Source organism: Maylandia zebra, linkage group LG15, assembly GCF_041146795.1.
Source record: "Maylandia zebra isolate NMK-2024a linkage group LG15, Mzebra_GT3a, whole genome shotgun sequence".
NCBI lineage: Eukaryota > Metazoa > Chordata > Actinopteri > Cichliformes > Cichlidae > Maylandia > Maylandia zebra.
In genome coordinates, this window is record NC_135181.1 from 9,643,762 (window position 1) to 9,667,768 (window position 24,007).

Below are 24,007 nucleotides of genomic sequence, written 5' to 3' on the forward strand. Positions count from 1 at the left end.
AGGACCCAGATTACTCCCAGATTTAAGAGCATCTTAGTCCGACAAATATGACAATAACAACGGCCGCTTGCATGTTCTGCAAAAAAATGTGCTTTGTTGTGTATCTGACGGACAAACACCAAACCAGTTCCACATCACGGAAGTTGCACCATTTTTACAAACCAATTCTGGTTCATCTGTTTCACTCAACAATCGGCCATGTGCGTATGAAAACAAAGGCACTGCGCATGCGCGTTTTACTCCCATTCTATCGCGATATTTCATTTTCCTATCGTTGCCTAACATTATACCGGTATTACCGTGAACGGTATAATATGGCCCAGCCCTAACAGTGTCCTTTCCTCTCTGACCATGAAAATCTAATTAGCTCATCCTTGAGCTCAATTGCATATTTGTGCTAAATTTAAAGAAATGTCTTCCAAGTGTTTGTGAGGTATCATATTCACAAAAAAAAAAAAAAAAAAAAAAAAAAAGAGTCCGTTCTAATAAATATACTAATAAAATACATGTTCCAATAAACACCAGACTTGTAAACAGTAATAAAGTACTAGGATAAATTCTACAATGAAGAGGCAGCCAGTGATCGTCAGCAGGTACTGGGGCGTCTGCTGTCGGGTTAGTTCTGTGCCGTCTGTCATTTCTCGCGGTGAGCAGTGAACAAAGGGATCTATGTTAATCAAGGCTCGAAGAAATAAAAGCATGAGTGACCTTTTCAGAGTTGTGCAAACAAAAGTAAAGCCCTGACTTTGGCAATATACTGAAGAATAGCGCTGAAGAAAACGTGATTGCACAACATTTGGTATTCTGTAATTCTAGTGTCATGACCGGCTGGTGCAAATTCAACTTCAGTATATTGCAATATTGCATTTTTACAGGTGTAACGTAATGGAAGGAAAACATAAAAGGTCTTTCTTGTAGTTAGAAAATAAAATTTAATCTATTCAGGATATCAGTTTATACATAAAGAGAGATGCAGAACAGACACTGAAATACTGCTCAGCTGAGGAGCCTCTACTCCTTTTCACAGCTGTTTGACAGCGCAACATGACAGACTGCAAAGACTGAAAGACAAATCACATCAAGTGATTCACAAGCATTTCATATATGTTTATGTATAGAAAGCAGTATAAAACAAGTACAATAATGGACAGACAACAAGTCCAAAAAATAAGGGTGTAAACATTTTGTGTATATGTGCTTTTCATGACGCCAGCGTCACCACAAATCGGATCAACCGGTAACTGCCATCGTCGAGGCAGGGTATAGAAATAAACATTGAAAAAAAAACAAAAAACCTCTACTCCATTTGGTGTATCTGTAATGAGTATTTTATCCTAATAACTCTACACCTGTATATTTCAGCTAGCATACATTAGGAAAACTGCAGAACACGGAACTGAAACAATGCCACACAATCTACGCAGGGCTTTTGTAACAGAGCACCATAGTGATATTAGTGTGTTTCCTCAGCGCTGTTTCCAGTCATACTCTACTGTTTCCATTGGTCCCTTTTTTGTAGAGATGGTTGAAGTAACAACGAGGCACAGCGGGTATCAACAACAACACTTAATGTGGAGATGAACCTGGGTATTTCCAGTCTTCCAATGGACAGAGCCAGCTCGTGTAGCAGTACTGAGGAAGCCCCACAACCTCAGATCTTTGGACAAAGTCTCCAAAAGTCTCCAGCTTGGAGCTCAAGTGCTTCTTTAGAAATGTATTGCCAGTTATGTTAACATATAAACGGCAGCCACGGTGGTGCTAGTTTGGGCTTCAGGAACTTCCCTGGTTTCTCTTTTTTCACTTGGTTTCAGAGGACAGCTGCTCCAGCAGTGGGTTGGCCTCACTCTCAGGTGTTTTGACGCTGTCGGTCCTCACGATGCATGTCGGCCGGTGGAGATTGAGCATCACCATTAGCTGCTGCCTCTCCAGACGGAGCTCCTCGATCTGGGCTTTCAGCTCCGAGTTCACCATTTCCAGACGTTCCGATTCCTGGACAAAGGCATTCAATTAGTACATACTACTGGAAAAAAACACCTCACAGAGGACAATCTTACGCTTAATGAGTTGATATTGAAATTTGAGGACAAAAACTAATCTAACCACAAACATGAATAAGTGGTTTGAGATCATGAAAAATGATTTTGTTCTGCTCTTCAGCGTGCAGTGCTGAATCATGAACTCACCCTTTGAAGGAAGTCAGTCCGTTCCTTCTTTTTGTTTCGGCATCGTGCTGCAGCAACTTTGTTTTTCTCTCGTCTTCGTTTCCTCCTTTCTTCATCTTCATCCATCTGCAAATACAAAGTATCATTAATATTAAAACAGAAGAGGTTTTTACATTTTACTGTTCTTATTTTTCCATTTCAATCACAGGTTGTACAAAAAAGTGGACACAGCCACCCTGAGGTTACCCCTTGGCTTACTGATTTGAAGCCATGAGTTTGACACTTTGGCTGCTACCATGTCTTCTGTTTTTGTGACCATACTTGGGTGACAGACAAAAATGACTCTTAATGATAAAACGATAAAGCCTGACTTGATTGGCTAATACTCCCATGACATTCACGTTTCACACACTCTGTTTCCTCTTTTCTCTTCCTCCTCACCTCTGTCTTGATGGCCAACGGCCGTTTCCCCAGCCTGCCCAGGAAGTGCAGCGGAGACAGCATGGTGCCCAGCTGGCGGAAGTCAGCCAGCTTGAGTTGATCGGTGAGCGTGGTGGCCGAGATGCCCGCCAGTGGGCCCAGACTGGGAAGGGAGCCCGCCGCCAGCGAAGGGTCAGGTATCTGTCCCGGCATCATGTCCAACCCGGCCACCACCGCCGCTGTGGGAGGGGAGGGGAAGAGGCGAGGGGGTAAAGAGAGGAAGGAAAAGAGAAAAGAGGAAGAGGGGGATGATTAGGATGAGAGTCAAGCCTAAAAACAACTCGCTGACAGTGAAAATTCAGCTTTTTTTTCTCCACCACAGAGAGAAGCATAGTGCACACACCTATTTTAAATACTTGAGTCTGTAAATCTTTATTTCTAAAAGAAGAAATAATGAAATTAATTAAAACAAATTTTTTTAAGACTTCATGGTGCCAATACTAATATTTTTTCTATTTAATCATAATGCTTTGTTATCAATTTCTGCTCACTTTCACAAAGGAAAAGAAATATTGATTATAAATACTAACTTAATTTTTTAAAGTCTTCCAGCCCACTACCTTATATCTGATCTATCCCTGCATCTGTACTGATAGCTACGGTTTTATTCATACCAAAAACCATGTCATGGGTGCATGCATTTTTCTTTGGATTCCCCCCCCCCTTTTCTGACTCCGTTATGATAACATAAACATTTATACTTATTATACTGCAGCCATCTGACAGCATCTTTTGTCTTATTATGATGTTATACAGCTTGCCTTTGACACACACTCGTTTTTCACCATTTTTTGTCTTCATCATCAAATATCTTTGTAAATACTGGCTGCTGTTTCTAAGAATGATTTCAAAATGATTGTGTTGACAGCTGTGTTATCTTTTCAGTAGGCAGCAGGTGAAGAAAAGAAAACACAAAAACCCAAACACACTCACACACACACACACACACACACACACACACACACACACACACACACACACAGACAGTGTAAGCAGCGACATACTCATTGCTGTAGCTTCACATGCAAAAGGAAGCAACGAATAAAACTTTTCAAAAAGCTTTTGAAGCTTTTTGATCTAAAACACAGATCCATCTTATCTTAACTATCGTCTTTTACCGTCAGATAATTTACAAAGAAGTTTTGATCTCTGTTCATTTTTTTTTGTTTTGTTTCCTCATGAAAATGTTTTAAAAGTTATGAAAAGCATTTGTGCCAAAACAGAGCTGGGTAACACTCATGCATTCCATCACCACCCCTCTTCCAACAATTTGGGGTATTTTGGAGGGTTTGACCACAGTACTTTTTAATGTAATCAGGCAGGAATGAAGGACAGAGGAGAAAAAGCAGCATTCACGCAGGCATAAAGGAAGTGGCTGGAGAATTAAGACGTCTCTCTAATTACTGTAAGGCAGAGAGTTGGAAAACTTCTGATGGCCAAATAAAAAACAAATGCTCCAGATGAGAACAGTGTAACATGAACCGACTCTACTCTGTCCATCCCTGCGATCTCTGAGGAGAGGCAAACTGAGACCCACTGACTTTACTCTTACTGTTCCGCATTCGAGCAGAAAATAAAGGCACCCAAAAAATGGCAATTGTAAGCAAAACACTGGCAGACTATTTCACCTTTTCAGAGGGAATTACAAGTAGATCTAATCTATTTGACTAAATTCCTGCACACCTGATACTTCAACTTCTTTGGGTACACTGACAAAACATAGGCTCAACAGCCAAACTTGCAAATGGTATCAGATGGTATCAATGCAACTTTGGCGTTAACAGTTTAATTCACATTTGCTTCTTCGGCATTCAGCCGTAGCCGAACCTCCACAGGTTAGGCACCAACTGAACAAAGCACCTCTCACACCAAACCAACAAAGACGTGTATTGTGAAGTGCTACAAAAACAGCTAACTTTGCTGGTGGGTAACTAGCTGACAGGCTGACTGTATTTAAAGTTAAAGTAGTTAAAGTTTTTCTTTCATTGCTACCCCTTTTTCGCTGGGCTGAAAGACTTTCTGTATTACAAAGGCCATGGAAGAGGTAATGAAAAAAGCAGGGTTATGTAACTCTATTCTAACGTACTCCACCCTATGCATGGGCTGGTCCCAAAGTGTTTTTACAGGCTCACTAGAGTTTACTGTCGTGCATGGCGGAGACCGAATCCAGCAATCAATATGAACCTCTGAGATATATATGAACTAAATAAATCAAATTATTTTGTCTGTCTAATTTGCACTAGAATTCATTCATTTAACCATCTGCATCAAGTGTAGTGCAGAGGTCAGGTCTAAAACAGCCCTATAACCATAAATTTGTTAAGCTAAAACTTCAGATCACATTTAAACTAAAGATGCAGTGCACGCACAGTAAAAATAAGCTAATCTTGCTAATTCTTTTGATTTTTCAGAAGTCTGCATTATGTATTAAACCCAAGGACAAGTTGATGTGTGGAGCCAGTCCCTCATGAGGCATTTTATTACTTAAATCCCAACTGCCCCCTCTCTCTCGCCCTATGTATACTCCCATTTACACTGCACTTGGCAGCAGCCTGTTGTTTTTGCTGGAGAGGAAAGGAACAAGACAGCCCTGGTTTAAGAAAAAAAAACCCTCAGACAAAATTCCTCCTCTCTGAAACTCACAGGAGTGTTGTAGTGGAGTGGAGGGTGCCAAAGCCAACTCGTTCTAAAGAAAGAGTGTGTAAGAACAAGGAAATACAGACAATAGTAGCGCTGCACAGCTAGTTGCTGATCAATAACTTTAATGGAATTCAAAAGACGGGATCCAAACTAAATTCCGGATTGAGAGGAAAGCCACAAGAACTGAAGCTTCTTTTAGGAATTACTGAGCAAACTGCTCTTAGAGCCAAAATAGAGTCTAATATCAAAGTTGGCCAGACAGTGAGGATTGGTTTACAGACTCAAATTAGGCTCCAACCTGGACAAACAATTTTTCAAGGGAAGCTGACATTGAAGAAAATATGTTAATTCAAGTATAATCTTATTTTATGTCGATTGGACTGGCTCAACACACCCTAGTGTAACCTAACTCTGCACTGTTAGATACGTTACAAGGAAAATCCCCCATTCCTCAGTACGGCGTGTTGAAACATGCAGTTGAAGTCAGCTCTTATATAGACATACACAGGCGCTGATTATATAAGCTTAAATAAATCTCACATTTGACTGCACAACATGAGATCACACAAATCAAAAGTGTGCAGAGACAGTTTTTGCCAGCAGCCTCTAGGACAAAGGTGAAATGATGCATAAAAGAAGATGACTATCAGTAGGAGACGTGAAAGTTGAGTTATACACCATTCCACGCAATTAAGCTCCACTGTAAACTCTAACACATAACAGGCACTCAATGTGTCTCGGTTCTGAGTTAAACATGACTTTTAAGTTGAGTTGAGTAGAAAGTTTGTTGTGTTTAATCTGTTCCGTCTGCCACACAAGTGTCTAAAAAAAATCCCCGTTTGCAAATTCAACACCCATTCAAGCCTTAAGACATGAAACCTCACAGAAGCTTCATCTGTACAACACAGGGAAAGTTTGCTGATGCATGTCTTGTGGGGTGTAATTATACATAAAAGCATGAGTCAAAGTGAATTTTACATTTTTCAAAAAAGAGGGTACTTTTCTCCTTTTCTTCTGTCAGCAGCAGCCTGCAGCCAAAGATTAGTGGTCAGCGTTTGATGATGCAACGGCCTTACTGTGCTTTTGCAGTCGAGCAGAAAAGCCAGTGCCACAGCTTTTAGGTCCACTGCAGCCTCGGACAAAGATACCTACACAACACCAGCAGCAGTGTGGGCACCGCTAGCTCACTGAGGGGACGTGAGCTGAAGCCAAGGGCGGTGAACGGAAACATCACGTATTAGCTATGAAATATAGGTTCTGGCATTAGCCCAGAGCCAATCTAACTGCATGCGAGTTAGCTGAAGGTGTGTGCGTGCTCACGTCTTTTGCTAGGCCAAATGTGTCCATTTCCTGAAAGCAATTAGAAGTACCAAAGAATTCAGGCTCTTATAGACCAGCAGCATGACTGGAGGCCCCGTTATCCTCATTCTTTTTAAAGACTGCCTGAGATGGTCAGAGCAAGGATACAGGGGTTTTCATAGGCTACTCATTACCTGTACATAATACTGCAACCACTATGGCAACTGAAAACAGAAGTCAAAACTGCTTGCATTACGGGAAAGACATGCATGCTTCCCTTGATGCCATTTTGCCACCATTTGTCAGCACACTATTAGAGTCTAATTTTGGATTATTAAGTCGTTGCACGGGCCACACACACCAGTGCACACCTTGCAAAAGTGCTTCTACAGCTCCAAACTCAACATGAGCCCTGAAAATGAGCAATGAGCATAGAGGCTGTGGCCAAGGAACACTCTCAATCTCCGGCCAAGGTCTAGGAGATCATCATTACCGTCTGCACTCAGTCAGGCTGTGTGTTGAGTTACAGCCTTTCGCAATCCTCTGAGGAAACCAGGGAATTTGGCACCAGCTTTCCTCAAGAACAGGACAGTCCAAATATACAGTGTCAACATTCCTCCAAGCCCTCATTATATTTTCATTGGAGGGACAGGACAAGACGCAGACATGGGATTAATAGGTGCTGGTCTGATGGAAGATGAGTGGAAGTGATTTTTTTTCTTTTTTTGGGGGGGGTATTCTTGTGGGTTAAATAGCTGCCGAGACAAAATTAACTTTACCAGAAATTCCTCTTATGGAATTGACTTAATACTCCCAAAGCAATTCAGTCCACAGCTAGTAATAGCAATACTTTTCCTTTACAGTTTGGAGTGAGTGGGATGGAGTGCAGCACATGCAGAGCTTATCTTTTGTTGAAATTACACAAGAGAAGCCCATTTAACTGCTGCATTTTATTGCAGACTTTGACCTGAGAACGACATTTTTTCCAGGCAAATCCAAACACTAAACACCTGCAGATATGCACAAAGCATGCAGGCTGTGGCTGCCATCATTCAAACATTAGTATGTGATCTTTGGCTGTGTTCCTGCTTGGTCTGCTTCGTGCCATTCAAACAGTCGCACATCTATATTCTGCATCTGGGTGGTCCTGGTCGAGTTATTATAACGTTACTATTTTTCCTCCATGCTGTAAGTCAAGATTAGACTGTGCATGGCACAAAGCTTAGGCTTGGCTCAGACACGGATTAAAGGAGTCAAAATGCAAAATGCTGGCAAAAGCCTTTTTAAACGTATGGATTTCACATCTATGACAAATCCAAGACAAGTCCTGTGCAATCTCTGACAACATGATATTGGCCAACCAAGTCCAGAAAATTAGATTTAATGCTGCCTGTTGAAACAATCTCAGTTCTTATGTAACTTGTGGTTGTCACTTTAATGAGGTTTCATACTTTGTCCTCTAGTGTTTCCTCATCCGCCTCATGTCAAGCATACACTTGTACAGTGCAGACACTGGAGCGATCAAACAAGCCGTTCAGTGCTTTTATTCCTCTCAAAGACTAGAAGCTAAAAGGTTTATGTTTAGCTCCACATTTAACACAAAGGGTTCCATTAATCTTTTTTTTTTCTAAAGGGTCCTTTTATAAGAAACACCAGTGTTTCTCTCAGTAACACCTTTGGACATGTGGCTGTTTGCTTCCACAGTTTGCATCTAGTCTCCTTGGCAAAAAGGTTTTTACAAACCATGTGGAAAGGCTTATGGGGGACTACAATGTGATACTGATAATGTGATACCCATAGCAGTGAATGGCTGCTCCCCCAGCATTTTAGTATTAGCACCACTGAGCCTGGCTGTTGCATAGTTGGCTCGCTCGCCTGCAATGCGTCTGCTGTCTATTGAGTGTACTGAGGTGCAGCTTGGCAATTCTAGCTCTCCAGAGACACACTGGAAGGCATTTTTACTTAAAATAAACTGTGCGCCCACGTCCAGCCTCACAGCCCCGTCGGCCCCGCGCTGCCTGTCGGCTCGCCAGCCCTTCCCCATTAATCCACTGCAGCGTTCCATTTATGCAGAAACCATCCTACGGATGTGCCCAGGCAGGCGCTGGGGCATTTAAACCCTCTGCAACATGCTCATTCACTTAGACCCACACAAACACAGACACAGACACAAAGGAAGCATACAGTATATAAAGAGCACACACGAATAGTTTCCCCTGCGTGGCATATAGCTGTACGCTGCACCCGCTGAACGGTATGCACCTCCATATAGGAAAAAGCTGAACCTATGAACTTGCAAGTGACAACCATCCCCTACCAATCATTTTTCCAATTCCACGATTGGCCTCTAACCTTGAGGTCAACAAGGGCAGATAAGCTGGCCTGGATACAGTTACATATACAGTAAATCTTTTTAGAAGAAGTTGATAAGGGCGTGTTTTTCAGTAGCTCACACCATCAGCAAGAGGAAAACAAACAGTCGCTGTAGTAAAAAAAAAAAAAAGTCAAGGGTTGGAGTATGTTTATCTGATATGCAAATATACATCTAAGCACCACGCGCGTGCACACACACACACACAACCCCCACCCCCCTACACACAAACAGAGTTTCCTCTCAGCTCCCAGAAAACTATACTCAAGCATTTGGGGGCCAAAGCAAAGACTACAAATGTAAGCCAATAGGAACACACATTCTTGGCTGTACTCCCATGCTCCCAAAGAAATCTCACACTTCATTTGCATTACTTATATTTCACGGTGAGCTAACAGCACCAAGATATTTTCTTCTCAAGAGAGCATCTCTGATAAATCGCATCTAGATTTGTCTTAAATTGATGCAACTTTGTTTGGAAAGTTTTACAATCTCCAATGGACCCCTTATTTTGTTGTTAAAATGTCATGTTAAAGACAGTTTTTAAGGATCCGACAAAAAAAAAACACCTTTTCTCTCGTTTCCCCCGTTTTGTTTCTGTTTTATGTTATTATAATGTAATAACTTTGGGGCTGACAAACCAAACAGGAATAAAATAAATAATGGGTGTTAATTCTGCAGACCTGACCTGCACGTCTTATCTTACAGCTCCCTGCAAAATTTTTGCATGGAGAAGCTGGACTGGACTAAGAGTCCGATATTAACGCCAATGCACAGAATGACTGTACAAAAACTTTTCAGACACATGTTTGCTGAAAGTGAAAGGGTACAGCCTTGCAGAGCCATGTAGCTCGCTGTAACAGGCTAGCGTAGCTAGCGGTTAACTTTGAAACTCTCAATGAGTGTAAGCCGTTGCATAACTGTCTTCAGAAAGCTAACCGACGCTTGAGTTTAGCAACACAGAAAGGAAGAATCCCGAGATGAAAATACACCCTGACACAAGCGGGCTATAATTTAGCTAACGAGGCTGTAAATAACGAGCTATAAAGCGACAGTTGCTACAACAGTTGTAACAACAACGGGCTTAATGGTTGCGGACGCAACAAATTGACTTCTGCGGTAGGAGCACGGAAAACTTTAAAACTGTAAGGAAACTAGGACTTTCTCGAGCAGCTGAGTGACAGTAGGTTTTAATATAGGAATACGTACATAAATGATCACGGGAATTTGTAATACATACCGAGGAAAAAATGCACTGTGGTAAATGTCTACAACGTAGTAAAAAAAGTGTGAGAAAAATGCAAAAACACGAAGCCTGGCATTTTAGCTAAATACGAACACAGAAACAAAGACTAGGAGGCAACGGCAGCACATATCTCGACGCTTCGCTAACACACTTACCTGTTGTAGGTCCAAAAAAATCCGCAGTATTAGGAGGACCGTGTGGGAGTCAGGAGTCGGATGTGGGGTTTTGGGACTAAGTGAGGTCGTTGCATCAGCCCGTTTAAGTACTGAACTCGCTCAGGAATGCGGAACTGCTGCGTCAGACGTAAGCATGGATGAAAATAGGAGGACGACTGAGGCCCCGCCCATAGCAACAAGAAAACATACACAGACTGCGGAGAGGAAAGTTTCAGCCCGGGGGACACACGGAGAGAAAGAGATACGCACTCCCGGGTAAATACACGTCTGCCACGGCAATAAACGAGTCAATAAATAAAATTGTGACTGTAAACACACCGCACTCATCTTAGCTGCGGGTGTTTGGCACTGCCAACAACAAAAATATAGACTACCAGTCTAAGTAGTAAGTTATTTATAGCCTTTAATAAAAAGGTTATGTTGCAATGTGACAGTTTTTATCAACTATATCAGTACGTGCAGCGCTAACAAGTCACACACAAAAAGATTTTCATAGTCATTGTTAAATTAAGACAGGGGTTGTCAAACATAAGGCCCAAGGGGGCAGAGACTGCCTGTGCAAAGACTTCAGTCCCGCCTACTGGATGGCTTTGAACAACGTGAAAGAGATCACAAACTTCGGACTTTTAACTTTATTTTAGTACGTTTTACAGCTTTTCCCATTAATAACGACCCCACCCATGGCCATTCAGACTGGCCTGAGTAATTAAGCAATATAATTACTAGATATAATAATAGAATAATACAATTAAAAGGTAAAGTTAGATTTTTATAGCACCATCTGCTTTTTTTTGGAAATTAACAAAAAAACAACAACACATTTTTATATAATTACAGGGCAGTCTGGTCAAATTACAGAACCTTCTATCTTTCATTTATTTCTTATATTTTAAGTCCATATAGTTGTGCTGACAGATGTACTGCAGGAGCATTTCTTTTTCAGGTAGAAAACTGTAACCTGCTGTTAAAATCACACTTGTTTTTCTCATATTAGGATATCTTAAGGATTCCATTTGCATGTCTGTGAAGGTTCTCAGTCATCCAGGTCATGGTAATCTAAGAAACTTGATTGGCCTTCTTCAAGTTTCTTGAAGAGGTTTCACCTCTCATCCGAGAAGCTTCTTCCGTTCTAAGATCTTTAGATTCAATTTGTGTTTACTCTGACAGAACGTGAGTTTCACTAGTCTGGCCCACTTAAGATCAAAGTATGTGGCCCACAATGTAAAATCAGTTTGACATCCCTGATTTAAGACATTTTTAGAGGCCCAAAGATATGAAAGCAATTCATGCATGGTTTAATTATGACTTACCAGTTTAGTGCATATGAAAATGTATTGATTTGTGACCATTAAGGCCTCTAACATTCCCCTTTCCTTCTGTTGTTTTTCATTTGAATATAAATAAGATATAAACTACTGTGCAAAAATCTTGAAGGAGCTCCCATTTCTTTATATTTTTCTGGGAAAACAGCACATATGTGCACTGTTTTATTGAAACACACAAATATAAATGGAAATGCACTTTAAAAGGCAAAAACTGAAATTGAGTTTGTGCAATTCTAACAAGAGTGAAACACAATATTCATATTTTATTCAGCACAGTCTGAACTTTTGACTGACAGACCTGCCCTGTGATTTATAGATGGCTGTAGACGCTCACTGTTGCACCTCTCTCCTGACCTCTTCAACACACGTCAACAATGATTTGATCCAAAGACGTCAAATTTGGATTTATCAGTCCATAAGACGTATTGCCACTGATTCTCAGTCTTGTGTAATTTGACATACCTCAGCCTTTCCTTCCTGTTTCGTATCTCTTAGATTATATGATTGCACTTGATGAATGAAAATAAAAATGACTACAAAAAATATGAGCATTAACTAGTATTCACAAGAAAGAGGAAGGAAAAAACTTAAACGTAGTAATTAAAGTAATCTTTCTAATCTTGTGGGAGCACTTATTTAACCTGGGCATTCTTACGTGGCGCATATACACTGCTTGCATGTACTAATATCTTTATTAAAGTGATATTACTGCTGAGTAGATCACATAAGCCTGCAGTGTTTTTGCAGAAGTGTTAAGAATTGACTGAGCATAGATTTAAAAATATTTTTATGCAAATCCCTGGAAAAACCTAGTCTGAGCATAGCCTCACAAAGGGAATGCTGACATTGGAGTTCTGCAGCCTACAAACAAAGAACCAAACAAAAAAAAGTCTCAATTGAACATCTGGAGATTAAATGTTTTTGAACTCTTCCACTGAAAACTAAGATCTCATGTTTGCTGTGGAGAATGAAAGTGGAAAGTTTGTGCCAACCTCATATCTGATTTTAACGTGCATGTTAATGAGCAGAATCTCTGACTTCACTTTTAGTTTGTAAATAGGCTTCTTTAGGCTCTGTCATATGGAAACTTGAAGCCTGTATTGCGTATGATCTACCTATTCAATAAAGTACACTACTTACAGAGGACACATACATATTTTTAGGGGATTTATGTTTTTTAAGGGAAAAACTATAGTACAGCAGTATAATTCAGGGGATATTTAAGGTAATTCCTGTTGTTTTCAATTTAATCTGACGACTTGCTTTTCAGTTGTCAAGTTTCTACTTTAGTTTCCTTGTTGTGTCATAAACAAAACTACATCTGAAGGTGTTTTTTGGAGAGTTGGCACCACAGTTTCACTGCACTTCTTTCACCTTGTTTTTCACCCTTTACCCTTTTGGCTCTCAAAGGTACAGCTGCAGCTGCAGCATACCTTTTCTTAGAAAAGTTCAACACGAAGGTAAAAAAAAATGTGGTTAAGGAAGTTTGTTGCACAAATAATACAGTCGGTCCTGCAGGGTATTTGCACAATAGCTACCCTGAAAGACCATTTTTGTTTTCTTTATTCATTCCTGTGAACAATCGTGAACAAAATTGTGCTGAAATATTTCTAAAGGTGGTTCCAGAAAGTTCTGAAAGCCTCATCCTAATGCTTCCCTCTACTGTGGGCAACAGAAACTACATGTAACTGGACATTTCTACTTATAGGGACGTGCAGTTATCGTTTTAAAAGGCTACAAACAAACTGTTGCCACTACAAGGAGTTGCTTTTTGCCCTCTTTCACTTTATAGCAGTGTTGAGTTATGCATCTCCTTTTATATATTGCAGATACAGCTGAGAAGTTGTGCCACAATTTGAAAATGGATGTAAACAGCGCTGTCACCCCCAAACACTGCTATTGTTTTCTGGTAAATCTTCAAACTGCTTTAAAAGCACCTTATCTTAACACACCAAGCCGTCCTCATTGTCTCTTATTGCGTGTCATGTTTTTATCTTCAACATCAGCTTAGGCTCAGTTTTGGTTTTGCACGATGCCAGCTCAACTGTTCGACCTATAAAAAGCGGCTGAGTTATTGGAGGCTCACCAAAATGCCCCGCTCTGTTCCTTTTTTTAGATTCTAATTTGGTTCTCTGCTGTGATTTATGCCTCGCATCTGATGGCAGGTCGGGGCCGACTGTGCGTCAGAGTCGCTCTTAACGCAGATGACAAATTTTTAGGGGAGACATGTGGAGTTAATAAAGCAGAACTGAGTCCATGACCAGACGGATTATTATAAAACACGAGGGTCCTGGACGTCTGTGGTTAAAACAGAGGTAGCACTCCCTTTGCAGGTGTAGGCTTTCAGCCGGGTTCCTTTGTGCCTGCAGGGAGGCAGCCAGAAATGTCACTCACTACATGAACACACATGGTGCACATTTGACATTCGAAGACAGAGCCGTTACTCACGAAAACAATGAGCCTTGATAATGAAACTAAGAAAATAACACAGCGTGGTATACAGGCAAGTGTGTAGAGCACGTTAGTTAAAGGAAAAAGATCTTTAGTGAGTGTGTAACAGTGCACAGGAATGACCAAAAAGGGTGCTGGTAAAGAAAATCCAGGTCTGTCTCAGGATGTGTAAACCACAAAGTTTCTAAAGCTACTTTCCTGTTTAAACCTTTGCAATCGTACCTCAACGCCTGCCTATAAAGAGCTTTATTATTTGTCTGCTGCAATCCTGCTTTGCATTAAAGCACGAGCTCGGGTGCACTTTTGAGCAGCTGCCACCCTGATTAATGGAGAGTGAGTGGAGTTTGTGGTTTTGCTGCTCTGCCAAACTCGTGCAGAGTTCATAATACGTGGGTGTCAGAAGTCAAGGTAAAGCAAAACCAAATATTTTTTGCCAAAAGCAAGTAAACATTTTTATTTATTTTTTCTGTCTTTCTAATCATTTGGTACATTTCCAAGTCTTCATCACATTCTAAAATTGATAAACAAGTTCAGTCACACTTCTTTATCTTTTCCAAACCCTTGGCCTGAATAAATTCCGTAGGTTAAATGTTTTGCTGTAATATTATCCAACAGCACATCTTTGGGAAATACCCAGTGAACCAGACACCTCCAGACACAAAATCTGACTCATTAACCTCCACGCTGCAGACACTAAATGTTATTTTTAACACTACTCCATTTGATTTCCTTCCTTCCTTTCTTCTTCTTTCCCAAGAATCTCAGACAGTTGTAGACTAAATCATAACGTGTCTATTAATTGTGCGAAGACTCACACGACAGCTCAGGTTATTTAAAACTTTATCACAGATGTCCTGAGTTTTGCCAGCCTTTGGAAATACTGTGTTACTACAGAGTGACATTTCCCATTTTCTGACAGCACCGGAGCAAATGGAAATTCTTGTTTTGTCACAGTTTATTCAGCGAGCGTCACATTGTTCATACTTTGACTCTTGTGGCGACATGCCAACATTTAGGAGTACACTAGCTGAAGCATTTACAATGCAGCAGCAGGTGTAACACACAGAAATGCTTACATGTGGTGCTTTAGCAGACTCCATTCACAGAAATCAAGCCAACTACACACTTCATCTCTCTTTCACAACAGACTCATCTATCATAACACTACTCTTCCTCCCATATCATGCTGCATCAAATCCTACAAGAAGCACATTTTTCCCTTCCTGTAACAATCCAAATTTTTGTATGTGTGGCAACTTATTCGTTTGGTACTCAAGAAAAGAACAGGTCAGCCATTTCAACATAAACTCCTGAATCAGCATCTTTCTGATGTAATACTGAAAGTGCCATCTTGCAGTTGGAAGGAGATGGTGAGTTCACGCACGTACCAGCACCATTGTTGGCAGCGTTACCCATATCAGGTGACCTAACCTTTCCCAAAAAGCACATGACATTGATTTATCCCTGCAAATATAGCACTTCCTCGGGAATATGACGGCAAGCAGGAAACAGATTGGTAAGAAGGTATGTGAGATAACAGAGCTGGAAACGTTGAGCAACGTGATGAATGACAGAAAGATGGAAATCTGGAACCGAGGCAAGCGATGTGAGACATACTACAGGGGGCTGATATCGCTGGAAATAAGTCCAACCTGAAAGCCTTCGAGCTTCTTCATGTTTCGCTCAATTCATTTAAGTTCAACTATAAACACAGACACACAGAAACATATATAAATACCACATGGCCACATAAAAAAAAACAAGGCTTCCACAAATCTGTTCAAATCTTTAAAAGAAAAGATTTGAAAGTGGAGACTTTGTCTAAGCAATATAAGTGGAAAGTAGCAGCTAACCAGCCTGCAGCTGAGCTGAAAAATGTGCACAGATGTTGGATTAAGTCTTTATAAAGCTGTTAACATGCAAACATTTGATTATTATCAAATCCCAAATGCAGTATATTAAAAACAAACCACATGCCTGCAGGCTCTTTTACACAGGAAACACTCAAACAAGTCAGAGTAAGGCAGAGGTGTGAATAATATATTTAGCTGTACACTCAGGTGGGAGTTTTTTGTTTATGCTTGCCACCTAGATATAGGGACAGTTTAAGATTACGTGTTTGACGGTAAGGTTATTGAACTTGAGCTTAAGGATTAAGCTTTTCTCGCATTTACAGGTGATGCAAGAGGAGACTGAATCTGCCTGAACACGCCCACCTCTTCTCCAACGGGAGAAGCACGCATATGAACTTGAGGAACATCCCATTCTTAATTAAAAGGCTTTAATATGATGTCAACCCACCCTTTGCAGCTATAACAGCTTCAACTCTTCTGGGAAGGCTTACCACAAGGTTTAGGAGTGTTTATGGGAATTTTTGACTATTCTTATGGGAAGTGCATTTGTGAGGTCAGACACTGATGTTGGACAGGAAGGCCTGGCTAACATCTCTGTTCTAGCTCATCCCAAAGTTGGGCTGAATGTGCATGCCAGTCAAGTTTTTCAACACCAGACTTGATCATCTATGTCTTTATGGACCTTGCTTTGTGCACTGGTGCACAGTCATATTGGAACAGGAAGGAGACTTTCCCAAACTCATAAAGCTAGGACCATGAAGTTGTCTAAAATTTCTTGGTATGCTGAAGAGTTGACCCCTTAGTTAAGGGTCAAGTGCAACTTCTAAAAAGAATAAAAACACAACATAATCCCCCCCCTCTACCAAACTTTCCACTTGCCGTCATTTCCAATTGCTTCCACTTTGTTATAATAACACTAACAGTTGACTATGGAATATTCAGTAGTGAGGAAATTTCACAATTAGACTTGGTGCACAGGTGGCATCCTATCACGGCACCACACTGGAATTCACTGACCTCCTAAGACCGACCCATTCTTAGACAAATGTTTGTAGAAGCAGTCTGCATGCCTGAGTGCTTGATTTTAAACACATGTGGCCATGGAAGTGATTGAAACCCCTGAATTCAATGATTTGGATGCATGAATTAAGGGGGTTGGATTTTATGCTACATTTAAATGTCTCTAATGTGATCATTGTGGCTGCTGTATAGACTGAGATTTTACACAAAATCAAGCAGTTTATAAAATATATTATGGGTTTATGAATATGCTGCAGATAAATAGGCACCTTTGATCAGATTAAGTGTTATAATACTACTGCTAATGTCTGTTTAAGTGCTCATCCAGGTCATGGTAGTCTAAGGAGCTTGGATAGAAAGCAACTGCACTTCTTCAAGTTTCTTAAAGATGTTTCACCTCTTATTTAAGAGGCTTCATCGGTTCTAAACCCAAAAGACGGACAGTCCTTTAAGTTGCTCTTTGACTCACTATTAATCATGTGCCTTATCACATGAACCAAAGTGTAAAAAAGGCGTGGTTCGTTATCAGCAGAGGTTTCGGGTGAAACTACTGTCTCACCCCATCAAATGTAAAAATGTATTCAAGAAACTTAAAGAAGTCTTTCTGTCCAAGCTCCCAAGATTGCTGCTTGTACAACATACAGTATGCTACATGATGCATCAGTAATAAATATCCAATAAACAACATATAACAATGAAAGGGCTCATTTCTGTGCTTGCATTTGATGCTTAAAAAAACTGTTGTTGTTGCAAACATATTTTAATGCTTGCAGCGTCACCACTTCTCATTCTGATGACGTTGCTACTTTTTCTTAGCTCAAGTTAGAGAGCAAAAAAACCACTTCTTTCACTTAGCAATCCCTGGCCTCAATCCCACTCTTAAAATAAAAACTCCTACCGCTCACATTTCACACACAAAGTTTGGTCGTGAACAACTCTGGCTCTCTGATATGGTACAACTGTGAAACAGGCTTCGGGAGGTGAGAAGCATCACGCTGCTGGACACACATAGTTTGATGGAACAAGTGGAGTGGACGGAGTGAGTGAGTCACGAAGCATCAGAGCTGTTGACGGGCCCATCCGTCAGCGCTCTGAAATAGCCATGCGCCAGGACATCACACGCACACAGTTGATATATAAAAAGAAGAACAAGAAGTTTAGTCGTGAGATAAATGGTGAAGAAAAGCACACAGGACCCTCAGAAACACTGAACTGAAGTTTTGTCTAATATCTGCAAAGGTGAATGTTGCTGGCACTTCCAAATGAATTAGACTGGTTTATGCACCATTAAAAAAGCGGAACCAGCCACAAACAATTCATCAGCAGCAGATCAGGCATGTCCATATTCAAGGCAAAGCTTGAAATGTACATTATTTCTTGAGAAATGACCTCAGTTTATTGCAGTGTTTGTGCTTAAATGCATCACTGTTGCAAATAAACATTCAGAAAATATCTTAAAAATAAAATAACTCATCCTTAATGCCATGTCAGTCAGTTTCACAGTGCCAATATGTGGACTTTGTCTACATTTGTCTAAGTCTCGTATACAGTGCAACTGGAATGTATTGACAGTGCTTCACTTGTTCCACATTTTGTCCTGTTACGGCCTTTTTCCAAAGTGGATGCAATTATTTTTTCACCTCAAAATTCTACACTACACCCCATAATTTATTAATTTATTAACAACAGAAGACAAAAATATAACGTGTATACAAATATTAACAGCCTTTGCTTCATTGCTGCAGAAGTTTTTCTGTACTCTTCCCCAGATCTGTGCCTTGGTATAATCTTGTCTCGGAGGTGTACAGACAATTCCTTGGACTTCACGGCTTCATTTGTGCTCTGACATTCATTTTCAGCTGTAGGAGGACCTTATATAGACAAGCACGTACCTTTCCAAAGCATGTCCAATCAACTGAATTTACCACATGTGGACTCCAATCACGGTGTAGAAACATCTAAAAGATCATTGGTGGAAACAGGGGGCACCTGAGCACAATTTTAAGTGTTATGGCAAAGGCTGTGAATACTTCTGTACATTTATTTTTAATAAATTTGCGAGAATTTCAAGCGAATATCGAGAGTAGAATTTTGAGGTGAAAAATGAATTGGATCCATTTTAAATAAGGCTGCAACATGACAAAATGTGAAACAAGTGAAGCACCGCGAATACTTTTGAGATGTGCTGCACTCTCACATCCACACCTGTGGCCTGCTTAGATTTACCAGTCAACCAAATATGCATGCTGTAAACCGAGTCCCTTCAAGTCCACAAATACCCTAGCAGATACACTAAAACTGAGCTATGTTGATTACAGTAAGAGGACTTAAATAAAGGATAATTTTTATATATCAGGCAGATCGCATGCTTTCCTAAGTATCACTGATAACTTCTAAAGATGAACAACTCGATTTGGTTAGGTCTGTTTGTGCAAACGTAACAACTGAGGTATTCAAAGGGGGAAGTGAAAGCCCTGCAGCCCTCATTACATGACAAGTTCTCTGCTCTGCTGTTGCTCTCGCTGTAGCCACCCCTACTGATGAAAAGAAGAACTGCACCGTTCACTGTTAAGGCATGACATGCAAGCCGTGTGCTTTGTTGCAAAGGACTTTGTGTTATGAGTAAAAAAGGATAAAAAGTAATCCTCTGGGATGAACATGCTTACTGCAAGCTTGAAACACTATCTCCTCCTTGAAGGACAAACCCCAGCAGGTTTATCCCTCATTAAACCCTTCGTTTGCTGTTCCGAGAAATGCCTCAGCACCTCTAAATTACCGACTGCACCGCTTATCGTCAGTCACGTGACCACCCGCTCCTTAATTGATGAGAAACTTGGTCTTTAATGAGGCTCGCGCTCTCCTCTGGATTGTTTCTTCTCCAGCTCCGAAATTTAACACCCGTTGCTATGGATACAAAACAACTGCAACTACCCAAATATGGTCAAAGGAACTGAAACGAAACGGCAATCGCGTGCTGACGTCACGCACAGCACGCATTGCGCTGCCGTGTGTGCGCTCGGATTCCCTTGGCCGTGACAATAGTGGAGCAGAGAGAAGGCTGTGAATAAATAATTAACCTGCTGTTTGCGCTGCTTCCCACTCAATTCAAACACGTCTCCGTCCACGACGCGTCTCCTTTATGTAATCCCGAAGCCAGAAATAGGCGCAATGCCGTCTTTATGGATTGATACTGAGACGAGAACATCATTAATACCACCCTTAAATTTAGGATTTTTCTTCTTCTGACGTTTTAGTGAGTGTTTGGTAGGTCAGATTCATATTTAAACTGGGTTTAAAGCAGTTTTATTACAGATGAAGTTTGCATTGAAGGTGTTCAGCTGTTCTTCGTCCCCCTCCCACCACATTTCTAAGGCATCTCATGGTTTCTTCATCTGCTGAGGAACTTCATGTAAAGTCACCAACTAAGCAAGGCTGTGGTGCCGACTATCTATTCATATAAATGCTCCTAAATCAATAACAACAGCAGCACAGCATTAATTGCAGTTGTGGTATTTTATTTCCAGCATATTTTATCAATATCTAGTTTCTAGTTTTCTTTTGTTTCTGATTTTGTTTGTTTGTTGTTGATTTTTTTGCATCTCTATATTTTCATAAGTAAAAAAATAAACTATGTCATAAAATACATCTCAATAAAATACATGGCATGATCTTGTTTTTCATGGAAAACAAATGTAAAAGGAAATGTCAGTTCAGGTCTGGAGGCGGGGGGAGGGGGGGCACCTTACAGCAAGATGTTACACTTACATATTAGTATCCTTCTATAATTCACTTGTTACAACACAGCTTTGTCAAAAACAGTGTTACACATATATTAAGCTACTCAGCAGGATCTCGTTTCAGACCACACGCAGAGCTTTTTTTTTTTAACAGCACAATACCATCTCTTCTTGGATTACAGATGACTTGTATTTGCATGCATTTTACTAGCACAAGGTCTCATCTCAGACAACTGCAGCAACAGCATGGAAGAACTCAACCGTGTTTACAGTCACAGAAAAACACTGCGTCTACACAATCTCTGATTTTCAGGTATATGCACGACATCGAAACTCACACTACAAAAGGTTATTTGAGAGCGACTGGAGCTTGCTGGCTGGTTAGAATACAGTATTGTTGCATAACTTCTTTGCATTCACAAGGCCAGGAGTGTGGGCGAGTTAAGACTATCTTTCATTAACTCGGATGCACCGAGGCTGCCTTTGAGGCACTCGGAACCGTCAGCCAGGGAATCAATCTCGGAGTGATTGAAGGAAAACACTGTGCGGTAATTGCTACAAGTGGGACTGGAAGACATGACTGGGGTGCTCAGAGACTCAAGGTCGCTTGCCACGGACTTGTACAGGGTTTCCCAGTCTGAGAGGCAGAAGGGCCCACTCAGGTCAGTACTCTGTAGTATGTCAGGGACAGATGCGGCCGTCTCGGGCGTCACTTCCATCTGTATGCTGGGCACCAAGTCATCCAAGTCATCTCCTTTCAGTTCCTCCAGAGCCTCCTCTTCTGCGCTGGAACACAAAAGGATGTTGGAGTTTCCCAAGATGGCTGCAGCAGGGATGCAAGGGACACTGCTCATGTCTTGACCAATATGGGCTTCTCCAGCTGTGCTGCTCTCTGGGGTTTTTCCATTCTCTAACATGGAAAGCAGCTGCGGGGAGTCCGGTGGATCCTGCAGCATTGTGTCAACATCATCTTCCTTATCATCCCCCTCATCATCATCACCATTGCCGTCATCATCTGAGGAGAGTTTGCAGGACGGTTGGTGAGAAGCTAAGACATGCTCTAGTCTCTCTTTCTCCTTTAGCAGGTTGGCAATCTCTGTCTCCAGGGTGGACTTTTCTTCTTCTAAAGTATCAGTTTCCTGAGGGAAAGAGGGAGAAAGAGAAAAGAAAAGAGCATGAGCAAAGCACAAAAAAAACCCTAAACAAAACAAAAAAAACCTATGTGGCTCTACCGCTCTGCTTCGCTGTTGTGAACTGAGACATTATTCATCTTTGGAAGAATGCAAAGTATTCTGTGAGAATGAATCCTCTATAATGATTTAACAAAGCATTACTTACAGCTTGAAGGGTCTCTATCAGCTCCCTCCGCCTGTTACGACACTTGGCTGCCGCAATTTTGTTCCTCTCCCTCCTGATCCTCCTCCTTTCCTCCTCCTCTTTGGAAGGCTAAAATCAATCAGAAATAGCCCATTAATTTAAACGCTCATCCCACTAGGTCTTGCCATGTCGGCAGTTGGCTCTTAAACACCGTTTCTTGTGCCAAAGTGAGAGAGAGAGAGAAAATCTCCTATGCAGTGAATGCTGATGTGGTCGGTGAAGGTTCTCAGTTCAGGCGTTAAAATGCTGCACCACTGGCACGGTCTAGCCAGTCACGTGAACGCGCATTGCATGCAATTTCCTATCCCGCACATAAACAAGGCTGAGCTCGTTACCCCCGCCAAAGTAACCGCTCTGCACCAATTAAACATGATCAAATCGGCTTATGACTGACTCCCCGCAGCAAAATATTCAGATCAATCCGCTAACACTTTATTTCCCCACGACAGGGAAAGAAAAAAAGCAGTTAATTGCGTCCCGTCCCGCTAAAATATCGCGATATCTCAGTTTTCACATTAAGCTTAATGAGTGGAAACGAGGTGGTTGGGGATGGTGTGAGGATCGGGGCAGAGTGCTCTTTTGCTCGCTGTACTGACTGATTGATTGACTGGTGGTTGATTGACACATCAGCATCACCGCCCACCCCTCTCTTCTCTTTACCTGTTCTTTCGGCCCTTTCCTGTTGCTGGCTCTCGCCTTGTTTGCACCTGGCCGGGAAGACGACTGGGTCGCTGCATGAGTTTTGGGCTTTGCACGGCAGGGCGACGGAGAGGCAGATGTGATGACTGTAGGCTGCACAATCCACTTTAGTTCTGGCGATGTTGAGATTGCAGTCACAGTCGGAACAAAGGAGGCTGCTGCACTGGTCTCAGTATCCTGGAAAAACCCACACCAGACAGACATGCATATGCATGCAGTAAAATACTAATTTAGCGTATCTGACGAATGGGTGACCACGTTATTGGCTGACCTTTAGCAATGTTTAAATGTTACATCAATCATTTGTCCAAGGAATGTCAAAGAAGACAAAAAAAATCTGCTCTCTGTAAACACCTCAGAACCAGCCTCGCATCCTCATCAGTTTTTATGATAGATTAAAAAAAAAAAGGGTGCAACGAAGACTGTGAAGCAGACAGCAGTACAAACAGTTTTATTTAAATAATAATATCATTGCGCTGTTTTTGCTTGTTTGTTTGTTGGGGTATTTTTTAGGGATTTTCTACAGAGATACGCATGTTTTTCTAGTCATTTTTCCAACACGGGATAGTAATCCTGCTAGGGGAAATGCAGTGCATGAAAAGGACTTCATAAAAATGTGAAGAATTTGAGGAATGCAGTTCTATCACCCGCATGCGTCAAACACAAGATTACGCTTTGTGATCAGGTTTTTGTGTGTGTAATGATGAGATCCGGCTCTACCTTGGTGCTGTCCACTGATGATGAAAGCGAATCAGGAGGATGCTGACTGCACCCAGGGGTGTCCCCGCCAGGCGATGCTGTGCTACAGCTGGACGATAAGTCGAACTCAGTGCTGGAGTCTGGATGCATGGTTTCATTAAAAAATAAAAATTCAAAATAAAATTAAATCACCGCATAAGAGACTGAACAGTCAGTCTGTGCTAGACAGAAAACGGATGTCCCGGACGCCTATATTCCATTTGCCAGGTTCATAACTGTGCACATAGTGGAGAGGCCCGCCTTTTATAGTGAGCTGGAATTTTATGAATGAAATCTGTGTGGTGAGACCGAACCATTTCACCGAGGGAGAAGTGACTGGAGAAAGGGGTTAGCAGATGGGGTTTTTTACAGTTCAACAATCAAATCACTGAAGTGCGTAAAAATCAACACTAACCCATTGTTTCATTTCAGC

General features: G+C 41.3%; 2 protein-coding genes across 2 annotated transcripts; both read right to left on the reverse strand.

Moving 5' to 3' along the window:
• Window positions 1-1,086: 1,086 nt before the first annotated feature.
• On the reverse strand, window positions 1,087-10,501 carry jdp2b (Jun dimerization protein 2b). The gene is made up of 4 exons (XM_004541854.3): window positions 10,354-10,501; window positions 2,604-2,821; window positions 2,184-2,288; window positions 1,087-1,989 (listed from the first exon to the last, which is right to left on the reverse strand). Exons 2-4 carry the CDS (start codon window positions 2,796-2,798, stop codon window positions 1,798-1,800), a joined length of 492 nt encoding a protein of 163 aa, XP_004541911.1. The 5' UTR covers window positions 2,799-2,821; window positions 10,354-10,501; the 3' UTR covers window positions 1,087-1,797.
• Window positions 10,502-20,366: 9,865 nt separating this feature from the next.
• Window positions 20,367-24,007, reverse strand: si:ch211-153j24.3 (protein c-Fos). Its single transcript, XM_004541852.4, has 4 exons — window positions 23,557-24,007; window positions 22,798-23,013; window positions 22,099-22,206; window positions 20,367-21,899 (listed from the first exon to the last, which is right to left on the reverse strand). The coding sequence occupies exons 1-4, from the start codon at window positions 23,683-23,685 to the stop codon at window positions 21,177-21,179; spliced, it is 1,176 nt and encodes a 391-aa protein (XP_004541909.1). The 5' UTR covers window positions 23,686-24,007; the 3' UTR covers window positions 20,367-21,176.